This window comes from Dipodomys merriami, unplaced genomic scaffold, assembly GCF_024711535.1.
Source record: "Dipodomys merriami isolate MVZ:Mamm:240054 unplaced genomic scaffold, mDipMer1.0.p SCAF_12, whole genome shotgun sequence".
Taxonomy (NCBI): domain Eukaryota; kingdom Metazoa; phylum Chordata; class Mammalia; order Rodentia; family Heteromyidae; genus Dipodomys; species Dipodomys merriami.
Genome location: NW_027202493.1, coordinates 6,772,062 through 6,787,496, shown reverse-complemented (window position 1 = coordinate 6,787,496; position 15,435 = coordinate 6,772,062). Strand labels below are relative to the sequence as shown.

General features: G+C 36.7%; 1 protein-coding gene across 1 annotated transcript in view; it reads left to right on the top strand.

The window, feature by feature from the left end:
* Nucleotides 1-15,435, top strand: part of Kcnu1 (potassium calcium-activated channel subfamily U member 1) — a 167,878-nt gene that overhangs the window by 27,270 nt on the left and 125,173 nt on the right. The window contains exons 3-10 of the mRNA XM_070016038.1: nucleotides 1,338-1,399; nucleotides 2,496-2,586; nucleotides 3,672-3,783; nucleotides 5,119-5,194; nucleotides 6,949-7,024; nucleotides 8,380-8,550; nucleotides 9,375-9,466; nucleotides 10,432-10,542. Of these exons, the coding sequence (XP_069872139.1) occupies nucleotides 1,338-1,399; nucleotides 2,496-2,586; nucleotides 3,672-3,783; nucleotides 5,119-5,194; nucleotides 6,949-7,024; nucleotides 8,380-8,550; nucleotides 9,375-9,466; nucleotides 10,432-10,542 (791 nt within the window). The remainder of the gene's footprint in view (nucleotides 1-1,337; nucleotides 1,400-2,495; nucleotides 2,587-3,671; nucleotides 3,784-5,118; nucleotides 5,195-6,948; nucleotides 7,025-8,379; nucleotides 8,551-9,374; nucleotides 9,467-10,431; nucleotides 10,543-15,435) is intronic.

Below are 15,435 nucleotides of genomic sequence, written 5' to 3'. Positions count from 1 at the left end.
TTCTTTCATGCGATTGTTTCTAACACATTTATAAGATTATTTCTTTGTTGCTTTGTATGTCCCTCCCACACAGTATAACCCCTGCTTTCACTGTATTTGATGTCGGTATAATTTGTGGAGGGGAAGGGGAAAAACAAATCGTTTAAATAGGGATACAAGTGGACCCATTGCAACAATGAGGTGTACAAGTCGTTATGTCGAAAACGAATGAACTTTACAACTTTGGTGGAGGGGGGGCGGGGAGGGTTGGGTGGGGGCAGGAGGGAGGATGGGAAGGGATGGGAAGGGGAAACAAAGGAGGAAGCTACAATGCTTGATAAGAAATGTACTCATTATCTTGCCCATGTAATTGTAACCCCTTTGTACAGTATTTTCACAATAAAAAAATAAAAATAAAAAATTCAGAGAGGCTGCCAAGAGTTCACAGAAGTGCCTGGAGGGTTTTGAATGGACAGTTCTCGGACTGCATTCCACAGACCTGGCTTTGTTTCAAATTTATTTCATTGGCATGTTACACACATTCCTTTTCCTCTCACGTTCGCCCTTTTCCCTCCTGTCAAAGTTTAGACTATCCTTTAGGGGGGTCATGTGAGGATCTGTTTCTTCTACTATAGGCAGCTCAAATCTAAAATCTTTTCTGATAGCTCTTATACCATGTAATGATGTTATGTACCTAGTACAAATTAAGAACCACCTCTAGGAATGGCAGGACACACAATCTATTTCTTCTGACACATATTAGAGCTAAATTTAGGCAAGAGAAGTAAATATTTATTGGTTTAATGAAATGCCCAATACATATTTTGAATGAATGATGGCCAAAATGAACATGAGAATAATGATTTTCTCATCCTCTCTTCTCCCCCACAGTAATAAATATACACAATATTTTTTTCTGTTTGTCACATTTTACTTAGTTGGTCATTGCATGTATTCTTCCACAGGGTCACAGTTTTGTCAATGTATAGTAAGTGTTCAAATTTGTTAGTTTGATCCTTTCTTTTGCATATTCTTTATTATCAAGGTGATGTACAGAGGGATTTCAGTTACATAATAGCTATGCACATATGGCTATATAAGATGATGTTAAGCAAAATGAACTTCAAGACATGGACACAAGGGGTTTATCTTTGTTGTTGATGGTGTTGTTAATGTACTATGTGATTTAGTTGTTTCCTTTGTTTGTTCTTCCACCTATAGTATATCCTCTGTTGTCACAATAAAATTTAGTTTATTGATTTTAAGAAGAGGAAGCGCAGTGGTATTGGTTTATTTGTACCATGCCAATAAAAACAGATTTGCACATTTGTTCCTGCTTTGTTTTGCTTTGTTTCTAGGTGCTCCTAGTTTTTGTACTAAGCATCGGGTCTCTTATAATCTATTTCATCAATTCTACTGAGTAAGTAAAATTCTCTGTCATTTTTGTCTGCTGTAAGAGAAACTTAACTACTTTGACATACCTGCTCAGGAATAATGTTTAATATACTTCCCCACAATACACAGACACGGCAGACAGACAGACAGACAGACAGAAACATACACACACACACACACACACACACACACACACACACACACATTCTCCCAGAGGAGTAAGTGTGTAGTGCACATACTTACTAGTGTAGTCCGCCCTAAGCTCAATTCTATAATAAATTGAGAACTCTCCCTTATTCTGCCATCCCCCGTTGTATGGGGGACACAGACACGCCTTAGATTCACCAGGGCTCCAAGCTTTCAGTGTCATCTCCTTACTTGAGCCCTTATGAAGGGCAGTGAATTCTTTGGGTGTAGAAGTGTAAGTTCAGAGTTTTGAGAAAATGCCGGACCTCACCTCAAGTAAAGCAGCAGCTCTTTTCTGAAGTATTTGCTTCTCTAGCAAGCTTAGAGGGGTTTGTTGGACTAAGCCAATTTAATCTGAACTCCATACCAATCTTCTGGAAGTCTCAGATGAACTAAATTATGAGCATGTCAGATCCCTCAAAGTCAGGACACGTTAGAGAACCTACAGAAACTGAGTGTGTGTGTGTTTTGTAAATTCCTAAAAATCTTATAGGAAACTATTTTGAATTTGATTCAAATAAGTCCATTTGTCCCATAGCAATTCTATATCAAAATATAGACAAGCTTAAAAACACCCTGACTTGATAAATGGTTCTGGAAATCAAGAGAGCCACATAATGTGCAGAGCAAAAAGCAAACCAAAAAAAAAAACCCAAAACTCTATTGATAAAAATTGAAATAGAACCAACAATCACATGACAGAAATGGTGGGTAATTTTCCTGTTATTTCCAGTTCCCTGGGTGGTCCAATTGTTTTGTTTATGCATGGCTCTACTCCCAAAAGAAAGGTAATTTTCTTCAGAGCTCAACTTGTGTGTGAACTGACCATCCATGTTGAATGCAAAGAAAATTGCCTGCTCCCTCATTTAATTCATTTTTAGTAACATAACTTTTACAGTATTCCACTTTGCAAACTGTCTTTATTTCTTTTCCAGCCCTGTTGGAAGCTGTTCTTCATATGACGATATAACAATACCCATTGATTTGATTTTCAATGCTTTCTTTAGTTTCTATTTTGGGTTAAGAGTAAGTACCTATGAGAAGTCAGAGAAAACACACAAATACAACAGGAGCAAAATTACACAATCTAACCAGGTTTGAAGGGTCTAAGGATCAAAGGTCTGTGCTCTTAGCTGTTCAGTAGATGTAATGAGACCGAGTCCTCTCTCCAACTCAATTGAAAACCTGTCATAATGGCCTTCTATGGTATTCCACCTGCCACAGAGAAAGCTTCACCAGTAATCACAGGCTATTAGAACAAGCATAACAAGTCCCCAGAAGAGTTGATGCTTCCACTAAAGGCATATGTTCCACTCAACTATGTAAAGTGCTTGTGCACTTTTGTTTCATATTTTGTTAAAAATTATTAAATGCTTCCCTTATTTTGGAGGCATTTATTAAGCACTCCCTGGATCTAGATTTTAATATATTCATATATGTAATGGTGAGAGAGACTTCTATCTGTTTATATATCTGCTTACCTACAGACACATATGTCCATGTCTGTAGACATACAAAAACAAGACTTTTAATGTATGTAAACATGTCTTGTATACATATCTTTGTATGTGTATCTATGTATATTTATTTTTGTGAGCTTCCTAAAACTTTGTACACGTGCATGGTCAAAATCTCCTTTTGTAGTAAGTAGACTCCGGAACTCTATATTTCTTACTCTAAATAAGGAAGCTCATAGGGGCTATGACCAGCTGAACTAGAGAGATGCACCTTCTTTATTGAGAAACACCATTAGTCAAATGTCTTCATTCCTCACAGTAGCAGGTTTTACATACATAATTATGTACATTATATAATCTATGCATATATTATATACATATGTATAATTTTATATGTATGTATATAAATCAGAAAACTTTAGAAGCAGCAAAAAGCTCAGTGTTCATTTATTGAACACCAATTAAAATTACAATTTCTGTGTCTGTTATATGTGTGCATCTGTATTTTGCATAAAGATGTATGTTTGTGCACATGTGTAAAATGAAGTGAAATCAAGTGAATGGAATGTAACTGAAAAATGTCATTTTCATATTGTGTTCAATTCAAAATTCCTTAAGGTAACAGAATTTTAGGTGTTATTTTCTATTTCATAGTTTTTGGCAGCTGGTGACAAGATCAAGTTCTGGGTGGAACTGAATTCAATTGTGGACATTTTTACCGTCCCACCGGCCTTTATTTCTTATTATTTGAAGAGTAATTGGCTAGGTAAGTCTGTCGTGAGAGTCATTACAGGGTCTAAAAGAAAGGTTCAACATTTGGTTAAAAGTATTCAATTTTTAAATGCCTCACTGATATTTAAGGAAATCCCTGGGCCATATGCATGTAAACACAATGAAACTGAAAAAAGTATGGTATGAATAGGGATGGATTCCCATGATCTAACTCCTTTGAAAACTTAACTGTTAATTTGACAAAAGAAATACCATGAAACTGACACTGGAGAGCAGGTGGATGAATGGAGAAAGAAATGGTGGGTGAATATGGGAAAATGAAACTAAGAAACTTGAGGGGATAAGTGGAGTTTAAACAGATGGGGGAAGAATGATGGCCAGTGTGATACTGATTAAGATATTGTACTCATAAACTGACATGTGGAAGTCTTTTTATATCTATTTAATGACAATTTTTAAAATATTTTTTAAATCCCTCCCCTTTCATAGTACGGTTTTGCATACATTTGCAGAAGCTATTTGTTAACCTTGGTGCATAGCAATGCACCCAGTATATGTAGGGACATCATAGTTATTTATAGAATAGCTATATCCATAATCTAGAAAGCAAGGCTCCAGAAGTTTATTCCCCTCTGACACCGGTGTGCTGGGATTTCATATGGCCTATGGTATAAAAACAACTCCTGGTCTATAAAAGCTGATCATCAACTCTAGACATATAAAACATATTTGGGACCTATTTAGTTGTTTCATCTTTGAGATAGTTGTGGTGACTGTAAATAGCCATTGAGTAGCTTTGATCAGGTGTCATGTCATTTTCTATTTTGGTTTAATTCTGTTTTATAGAACATAACCCCATTCCATCCCCTAGTGTCATCATTAGCAAAACTACATAAAAGAAAACATCCTATAATGCTGAGAATCATAGCATAGAGTTTATGTTCATAAAGATTGTATATGCGAGGTGTTTAAGTGCTTTAGGGAAATGTTGCTTTCAATTCTAAAGAAGAGTTAGAATAAAATGAAGAGTGCTGATTATATGTGACATGTGCTTCCACATGCTTTTTGTTAATGCTATAGCCATATGAGGGGGTGCTATTGAATCCCATTACATAGATGAGAAGCTAAATTGAGGAGATTGTTTTAGGTAACAATAGCCAGCAAGTGTCAGAGATCGTGCCCTTTATCCTACAGAATTATAATAAAAGTGCAATATGATGTAATATAGTAATCTCTAATATTACAGTATCATACACCACTGTATTTATTATATCATATTATATCTTACATTTCTGGGAGTGTAGCAAGTCAGGCTACTTCTAGAATGGCTCTTACTTTGGCAGCTTTCCCCTTTTTCATTGTTTTATAGGGTTAAGGTTCCTCAGAGCTCTAAGGCTGCTAGAACTGCCTCAAATCTTGCAAATTCTACAGGTCATTAAGACCAGGTAAGCACCAACCCTGTCTAACATACTGTTTGCTTAGTAGTTTGGTTTAGAAAGTTAAAATATTAACTGGACCCCCAAAAACCACTATATCTCACCTGAATTTCAGTGCAAAAAGTATGTCATCTGTGATGCCATTCAATTCCTCCCACTGTATTATATCACACAGTGGCTGAAGACTGTGCAATCACTCTAAAGAGATGTGTTATTTTTTGTTTAGCAAAGCTACAGTTTATAAGTCTATTTGGGTTTTAAATCTAAGTCTCCACCATGCCCCCCCATGAAAATAATCAGCCAACTCAGGGACTTTGTTCCTGTACATTTGTTCTCTTGGTTAGATAAAATAGGAAATGCTTCTGTAGGCTGAGATGTAACAATTTCTATGAGAATGACGGCTTTCTGCTAGTAGCAGTAAACTGTTGCTTATAGAAACTGTACAACACATGTGGTACAACACATGCCTAGCCCTCATGAGGTCCTGAACTCTAGTTCAACATCAAATTTGAAAGAGAGAGAGGGAAACAACTACAATATTTCTATAGTTTCAAGCAGTTGTCTGTCACCCCTCAAAAATCTCTATACCTCTACATTCTCATTAGAAATAGTAAATGCTGTCCAATGAATCTCTTTGCTGAGAATGTGTGCATTGTGGAGAGGTTTGAGTAAGAAATGACAGCTAGGCCTGGCAATGGAAGTCCATGCCTGTACTTCTAGCTACTCAGGTAGGTAAGATCTGAGGAACGCAGTCCAAAGCCAGCCCAGGCAGGAAGGTCTGAGACTCTTATCTACAATTTACCACCAATAAACTGGAAGTGGTGCTGTGGTAGACCATTAGTCTTAAGCAGAAAAGCTTAGGGATAGCACCCAGGCCCTAAATTCAAACCCCACAATGGACCCCCCGCCCCCCCAAAAAAAGAAAGAAAGAAAAGAAAAAAGAAAGAACCTACAAGTGTCCTGCCTGCAAGCCATACAGCTTTCACCTAAAATCTAGGAACATCCTTGGTAGACTTGGCCACCTGATTTTTTTCCTTCAAAGATGCTGGTGTGATTTCAGCAATCTGAATGACTCTACATTTTTGTAATCTACTCAAAATTTATTTTTTAGGTCAGGCCCATACCATGAACTGCTGACATTTTGGACTATTACTTTAGACAAAATAATCATTTATCAAATTTATATTATGTTGTCCCAATGTTTTTTATTTTATTTTATTGTGTGTGCTGTTCCTGGGGCTTGAATTCAGGGTCCAGGTACTGTCTCTAAGCTTCTTTGCTCAACTCTAGAGCTCTATTACTTGAGACACAGCTTTCTGACTATTTTGGTGGTTATTTGGAGATAAGAGGCTCATGGACTTCCTTGCTCAGGCTGGCCTTGAGCACAATCTGCAGTACTTAGCCTCCTGAGTAATTAGGATTACAGTCGTGAGCCACAGGTGCTCACCTTATTTCTTAATATTTAAAGCTATGTAAAACCAGACTAGCAGATAGCACCAAAATCAAAATCTACAGGTTTTTAATATTTTGTGAGAATATGTAAATTTTAGAGCTGTGTTTTTCATACTCTAATGTGTTGAATTAAGCAAAGATCTGTAACAATGCAGACTGACAGTAGTCTATTTCTCATGAGCTCAGGTGATGCCTATTATTTTCTATCTGAACCCCACTATGAGCAGCAAGCCAGGTTTCAGAGGGTGTATTTATGTTGTTTTGGGAGCTGCTTAAGGATATACAATAGCTCTTTGTCTTTCTTTCTCTAGTAATTCAGTGAAACTTTCCAAGCTGTTAGCGATAATTCTCAGTACCTGGTTCACAGCTGCTGGATTCATTCACCTGGTATGTATCTCTTTATGATCCCTACCAGCAACTCTTACAATTTTAATATGAGGTATCCTCCCCAGGTTCATGTATTAAAGACTTGGTTTCCAGTGGAGCTATACATTAGTAGATGAGGCCTACCTGGAAAAAGTGAACTAGGTCCCAGGAGGTATGACCTTGGTACCTGTACTTTCTCTGCTTCCTACCTGGCAAGAGTTAAATAAGCTTCCCTACCATATCTCCATGCCACTATAATGCATAGACTGAACCGACTGGACTCATGAAACTTCCTCTTTTAAGTTGTTATCATGGGTATTTGACAGATGTAAAGCTAACTAGCATAGCATTTGTCAGTATGAGCCTCCTTCCTTTGAGAAATGGAGAAAAGCATGCAGAAAACAGAGGTTTAACTATTTACTTCCTCCTTCTAGGTTGTTTTCCAACCTCATATTTGCCTTAATTATGTGACTCCCACATCGAAGGTATCTCTTTCCTTCTTCCAGCTTCCCAAATCTGCTCTTTGGAAAGACCTAGTTCAATGTAAAAGTATATGCAAGAGGTAGTGTTTACTGCTAAATCTTCATGGAAGTTGGAGAATTCTTGAATTTAAAACAAATGTAAAAAGTCAAGCTACACCAGTGCTGAGGTGTAGCTTAGTAGTAGAGTACTTGCTTATGTGAAATCCTAGGTTTTACCCACATCCTCTCCCCCCCCAAAATATGTAGAAGTAGAAGCAGCAGCAGCAAAGGAAGGAAGCAAAGAAGGAAGGAAGAAAGGAAGAGAGGAAGGGAAGGAGGGAAGGAAAGAGGAAGGAACGTTATATATACTTACAAATTGTGTATAAGCATAAATATTATGACAAATGATACATGGTATATATCATGTATAATAATGATTATGTGTTATATAGACCATCTGGAATTATTTTTTTAATCATGGGAAAGATTTTTGTCTAGAAAAGGAGATTATTTGGCAGTCTGGTTTGGTTTAGTTGGACATACCATAGCTCACTGAAATGATGTGCTCACACTATTTCCCTCTATGATGTTCCTAATCTGGTTGCAAAATGAGAATGTGTGATAATCGCTGGAGTCTCTTGGCTGAGGATACCATAGTGATGATGTGCCTTGTGAAGAGACAGGTAGGGTCACATCTCTCCTGTGGAATATTTCAAATGCTGAAGGCAAGCCACTACCCTTCAGACACCAAGCTTTACAATGACTATCCACGATTTTCAAAACTTTCACAGCAGGCTGATTAGCATGTGACTTTTTATTAAATTGAGTTATGAGTGAAATCAATCCAGTATTTTGACTAGTCTTTCTAAAATGCTTCATTCCATTCATAGACCTAATTCTTCTTTCTTTGGACAGGTAGAAAATTCTGGTGACCCCTGGCTCAAAGATAGAAATGCACAGAACATATCATATTTTGACTCCATTTACCTGGTTGTGGCAACAACATCCACTGTTGGCTTTGGAGATGTGGTGGCTAGGACATCCCTAGGACGGGCCTTCATCATGTTCTTCACACTGGGCAGCTTGGTGAAGAATATTCCTATTCTTTTTTGAATATAGCTACATAAGCTGAAAAAGCATTTGGTTAATGGTGAGAAATAAGGCAACCTAGGTTTCAGAGTGAATGTTGCCTTATTCAATGTAGGTATCATATGATACTAAAGATGCATAGATTCAACATTTTCCAAATTATGTCCCTTGGAGTCAATAATGCAATTACTCAGTTTCCTGGGAGCAAGAATGGTAGACAAAGGGGCCTATTTTCCTTATTAGACTCTATATTTATTTGAGAGAACTTGTCTTTCTTAATCTTTGCCTATCAACTTAGTCTTTACTCTAAAGAGGAAGATATTTAAGACATTTGAGAGGTGATCTAAAGAAAGTTCTGTTCCATCCATGCCAAACGAGTAAGACTCATGACACTCATGTTGGATGATAAGTAGACATCTGTGCTTGATTCAGAATGATATCAAGAACAAAGGAACCTTTCCTTTAGTGACTTTTCAAGGCTCAAATAATTTAAAATCACTTATTCTAATTTTATAAGTATAAAAATCACTTGTTGTGATTTTACACTAAGAAGAAAGGTATAAATCACAAAAGGAAACAAAATTGGCAGGGAAAGCTATCTTACTATTTGCCTTTGCTTTGATTACTTCAAATGTGGTACAGCATTTATTAAATTTTAACCAAATCAGAAGACTGAAACATAAGGAAGACAAATGTTCTCCTTTTCAAAATGTTGTTCTCTATCATAACCCATGCTAAATAAGAGGAAGTTATATATAACTTCTTTCTTCAATATCCGTCAGAATAAAGAGACCTAAGATTTCATTTGTTGATCATTTTAGGTCCTATTTGCAAACTATGTCCCTGAAATGGTAGAACTTTTTGCTAACAAGAAGAAATACACCACGTCTTACCAAGTTGTGAAAGGGAAGAAGTAAGTAGTGTTTCATGAACAATTTCTACAGTTTTAACTGTGCCATTATTCATGGATCTCAGTCTCAACACCTATTGCCTGCCCTAGTTACAGAACCACAGTTGAATATATTGGCAAGACCCTTTATTTACTAAAGAGGGCAGTACTAGAATAAACACCATACAAATACAATGTTTCATGCTTGCTATGAGCTACTATGTAGATGTTCATGAGAGCATTAAATGAGCTATGTCATTCTAAATAACACACAGAGAGAAAGACCTCCAGAGAAAGCAATGGAATTAAAAGAGAAAGGAGAGAGGGGAATAGATAGATTAATTCTCCAAAGAATGCTATTTAATTGTGAATAATGGAGTTCACAAGGAGAGCACACATGCTACAGTAAGTCCATTGTAAATTACAAATAACTATGACAAATACAGCAATAACAATCACATTTCTGAAACTACATATAATAGTTTGGTGTCAAGCCCTTTTGAGAGTGAGCTAGTATACTACCAAAATGAATGCTTCTTTTTCATGTAGGAGATAAGAATCTTTAGTGTTCCTGTTTTTGAAAGCTGGGCCATTCAAACTTATTTACAACCAAGTTTAATCTAATTGTCTCTAAACCCTGGCTATAGGCAATCTTCTCTATGGGTTCTGTGCCATGGAATCAGTTAAGGAGAGATTTTTAAAAATTCACAAACAATTATATCTGAAATGAATTGTACAGATTTGCTTTCCTTGTCACTGTTCCTTATACCATGTGGCATTCTCATCTTAATAAATATTATGAGTAATCTAGAGATTATTTTTAAAATATAGAGAGGAGTATTGTGTAGATTGTAGGTAAATCTGATGCCATTAAGCACCTGCAGACTTGGTTATACTTGGGGTTCTTAGAATCCATTCCCTATAGATGACAGGATACAGATATACTTTCTGTTCCTCAGATGACCTACCTTCCTGTTCTCACTGCCTAGATTCATCGTGGTATGTGGGAACATCACTGTTGACAGCGTCACTGCCTTTCTGAGGAATTTTCTTCGTCACAAGGCTGGGGAAATCAACACTGAGATTGTTTTCCTGGGAGAGTAAGTATAGAGACATGGTTCATGGATGCTGAGTTAACATATATTTCTATTTGTAAATCACTTTGATTTTACTTTGCTTTGTCAGTGCTAGTGAATGAACTTGGGGCCTTGTGCTTGCTCAGCTTACTGGCATGAGTAATGCATTCAGGCTATTTTTTTTTCTGATTATTTTGGAGTTGGAGTGTCATAAACATTTCTGCAGAGGCTGATTTTGAACTGTGGTACTCCAAGTCACAGCTTCCTGAAGAGATAGGATTAGAGGAGTAAGCCAATGATACACCCCTGTAAAATATATTGTAATTTTTATTAATTTTTTATAATTTTTAAGTAGTTGTACAAAGTAGTTACCATTCAACAAATTTCAGTTGTAAATAGTTTCAGTGGGATAAAATTACTTGTAGTCTTCATGTTTATTATGCATGAAATAATAATAAATGAGAAAATAGAAATTTAATCTTATGCCCAGAGTTAACCTATACAAATATTTTGAAAATATTTGCTAGTTGACTTTCTGTATATGTACTTAAATGACTTAAGTGGCACTCTACAAATAGTACATACATTACTTAGCACTTATCATCATGAATGACCATAATTTTGCATAAAAGTCTGGTGTCCTTTATAATTATTATTTCAACTTTTCTTAGAGTTGGAAAAGTAAAGTTCACGTTGCAGAAATGATTGTCCTTATTATGCTTGTGTTCTATGCAGTTCACAATCAGAGTGTAAATTAGAGTTTGTCAAACACTGAGAATAGACATTTGACCGAAATAGACTTTTTTTTTAAAGTATTAAGAATACAAACTGACTTTTTGCTATTTTACTTTACAATTGTCAGCCTTCAAAGAGATTGAACAATTTTGGTTTTCCACTATAATTCTTTATATTTTTATATTTTCTCCTATTAGAAGGGTCATTTCTTACTTTATTGAGAGCTTTTGGTTTGTTTTGGTTTTTTTGTTGTTTTGTTGTTGTTTTTTTTTGCCAATCCTGGGGTTTTAACCCAGGGCCTGGACACTGTCCCTGAATTTTTTTCTCTCAAGACTAGTGCTCTACCACTTGAGGCACAGCTCCACTTCTGGCTTTTTTGGTCCTTAGTGGGAGATAAGAGTCTCACAGACTTTCCTGTTGCTGCTGGGATTGCAGGTATGAGCCACCAGTGACCAGCTAATATGAGGAGTTTGTTTGTTTGTTTGTTTTCAATTTGTGGTACTTGGATTTGAATTCAGAGCTCCTACCAGGATAGTATTCTACTACTTAAGAGTTAGTCCCTCATATTTTTCTCCTTCTTTTGCTTTATAATTTTTTTCATGCTTTTATTTTAGAAATAAGATTGTATTCACATGTATCTGCCCACTGATCCTTTTTAACTTTTTGCTTTTCAGACATTCTTTGACATCGCTACCCTAGAATTAAATGAATGTTTCCCTACAGTTTTTATGTTTCTATGATTATGATTTTTAATATTCAAACACTCTAGGATTTATTTGCTTCATAGGTAAAATGCTAACATCATTATTTTTCTCAAGTGATTAGTTTTTCCAACATCATTTAATAAATCAGCCAGCTTTAAAATGACATTCTGATCTTACACAGGATTGTATCACAATCTTCATTTCTTTTATAATTGAGTACTTGCTCTTTTACATATAATATTTCTAGTCCACCATGTATTTGCACTCTGTACATGCAACCTGAAGTCAGTAGTGTTTTCAGCAACTTTATGGTGCTGGTGTTGGACAGGCAACAGTTCTGGTTCCTTATCACTGTAATGATTTTTCCCCAAAATCTGTGCATTATTTGAATCCTTAACTATAAAAAAGTTAAAAGTAGGAAAGAAAATATACTTAAGTAAAAATAGTGACAAGCTAATCATTATAATACAAATGAGATGATGAAATCATTATGTATAAGAAAGGATGCATTTTTCTTCTGTTGCATTTTTATGGTCTAATGTGAGTTTGTTGTATGCACTTGTAAAGAAAACTAATAAAAATTTTAAGTGGTAGGTGTACCCATTTAGAATCTTGTCTGTTGAATCTATAATCGGATGGCTCCGAAATTTATATCTTCCACTAGATGTTTCCTATGGATCATAGTCACATTACTAATTGTTTACCAGAAGTTTCTACTCTTATGTTTCTATGGTCCCTCTTAATCAACATTTCCAAATATGAGTGTGTGTCCCTTTTGCAAACAAATTAAGAGGAAGATCACAAATACCATTTCTCAAAGCAAAGTGTCAGTGGCTCTCGTCTGTACTTCTAGCTACTAAGGAGATTGAGATCTGAGGATCATGTTCAAAGCCAGCCTGGGCACAAAAATGTGTGAAATCTTTATCTCTAATTCATGACCAAATAATCCAGAAGTTGAGCAGTGGCTCAAATAGTAAGGCATTAGACTTGAGCAAAAGGAAAATAAGCTAAGCACCCAGGTCCTTAGTTCAAGCTCCAGGACCAACACACTCATACACAAATATAAAACCCAGAAAACCAGGGTGTTGTCCTTGGCATCCCTGCCTCCCTTAAACCCTGCATGTATCTTGATCAGTAACAGCAATCTGGACTCACAACTAAATTCTGATTCTGTTTTAATTGCTCCATCTCCACTATCATAATCCTATTCAAAGTTAAAGCTTGTCTCTAAAACCCTTCATAATGATTGCTTAACTGGTTCTTCGGCTCTTAAAGTCTTCTGTTGCCTTGAATAACCACTTTGTTGTCATCCTTAGCACCCAAAGTAACCTTTCTTATCCATCCTGTCTAAATTGATGCCCTCCAATTTCCTCTCTCCCATTACCTTGTTGCTTTTGAGGTGATTATTACATTTGAAGTAAATTTCTTCTGACTACACCTGTCAGTATTTCCTTTTCTGTATATTCTTAGTGCTCCTCCATTTAAAATTGGCCTCTCTCCCCCTTTGAATGTGAGCTGGTCTGTGACTTGATTTGGCAAGTACAAGGCAGAAAACATGACACTGGTAGGAGTCCTTGCTTTTAAGGGGAATGACAGTTTTGACTTGTGTTTGGAGCCCTAAGCCATCCTGTAAAATCTCAGACTACATTACTTAGCCAGCTCCAAGCAAATGTTCTCATAGAACTGAAACCATAATTACATCAGTAAAACATAGTGGTAGACAGTGCAGTTCCCCACTCCCAGATAAATATGCCCACATCCATGGCCCCATCAATGCTACAGAGAATGAGAGAATCTCCTGGCTGAGACCAGCCAACCCACAAAATCACAAAAGTTGTCTATCATTGTTATTTCCTGTCAAAACATTCTAGAATGATACATTTTGCAGGAAAGGATTACGGATCGCCCACCACCACCAAAGAAAGATGGTATGATGACTGAAGTGCTATTATTCTAGAAGCCAAAAATCTAACCTTTTATTGCACCTGGTGGTAGGCAGAGACTCGAAGGTTTGTCTGGAAACTTGAAGGGGCTGAAAAACCAATGAAGAAGCTGCTGCTGGTTGCAGGAAGAAGAGGATACCATGTTATCAGGATACAATTTAGAGGCATGTTACTGCAATAACCTGAAAAATAGAAAATGTACCTATACAATTTGGAAGCTCAGATTGCCCCCAAGGAATACTGCAATTTATTTTACTCCTCTATGGTATTCATAGAAAATTGGTCTACATTCAAACCATTATATAAAGCAACTTAGAAGATCCAGGATAGCCCTCTGCAGCTGGCCAAAAACGTCAATGAGGAAAAGGATCTCAAAAGAAAGAAAACCAAGGGCAAGGTGCAGCCCCGATGAAAGATGGGGCTGCAAGACTATTTAGACCTCAAAAAGATTTAGGGTAGTGACCTGCAGATGCTCTCCATCGGGCAAAAGGAATTCGAAGAACCTTCCATTCTTCCCGAAAGCGTAACATTTCTAAGTCTAAGGGATGATGAATTGTGACTTTGGGGTCATGACATAAATATGAATACGATTTATAGAAATCTCGCAATTTGCAATGCCTTAAACATTTTCCTGTAACAATCCTGCCAGCTTGGAATAAAAGGGGAGAAAGGTCACAAAGGAAAAAATAAAAACAAAGTGATTTGGACAGCCCCTTCAGTGTAGGCACAGGCAGAAATCAGGAAGAGAAAGCTACCCAAATACAAACACAAGGAACAAGGATGAGGTTGGCCCACAGGACACAAGGGAACTGCAAGGATTTAGAAAAATGGGTTAGCTCCTGAGCCACAGCAATGGTCTGTGAACAAAACACATTCTCTGGCCGGGAATATTCAAAGAGATTTCCAAAATTTAGAGAGATTTCAAGTTTGTGTGTCACATTTACTAAACTACAAATATGGCAATTTTCCTGTCTCTGTCTCATCACAATGTGTTATATATATGATGTGATGATGAAATGAGACTGTTCAGTTCCTATGTCTTCAGATTAGCAGAAGCTATGCTTGCAGTGCTCAGTGGAGGTCTAGACTAGATTTAGAGGATGATGTCAAGGAAATTAAGCAGATGCTGTAATGATATGGGACTTAGAGTGAGGAATCTTAGAGTGAGTGGCTACTAAGCATTTTGAACAGGGTAAGGGTGTGGAATTTATGACTGTTTTTAAAGATGGCTGCAAGCAGTTCCTCCACAATATTTGTATATATTCTCCTCCTCCTACCAGAAGTAGAGTATGTTCTCCTTCTGTTGAATCTGGCCTGGGCTTTGACTCAACTGGATTTTGGACTCCTTTTAGCTAATAAAATAAGCACAAGTGATAGTGTGCCCAGCACTTGAATTTTTGACAGCTTCTGTTTTCAGTCTTGTGGGGTCCTGAATGGATATATAGAGATTCAGCTATATTTACTTGGAGAAAATCTTTTATTCAGGACCAGAAGTTACAGCGATTCTAGTTTATGCAACAGACATATAAATAATG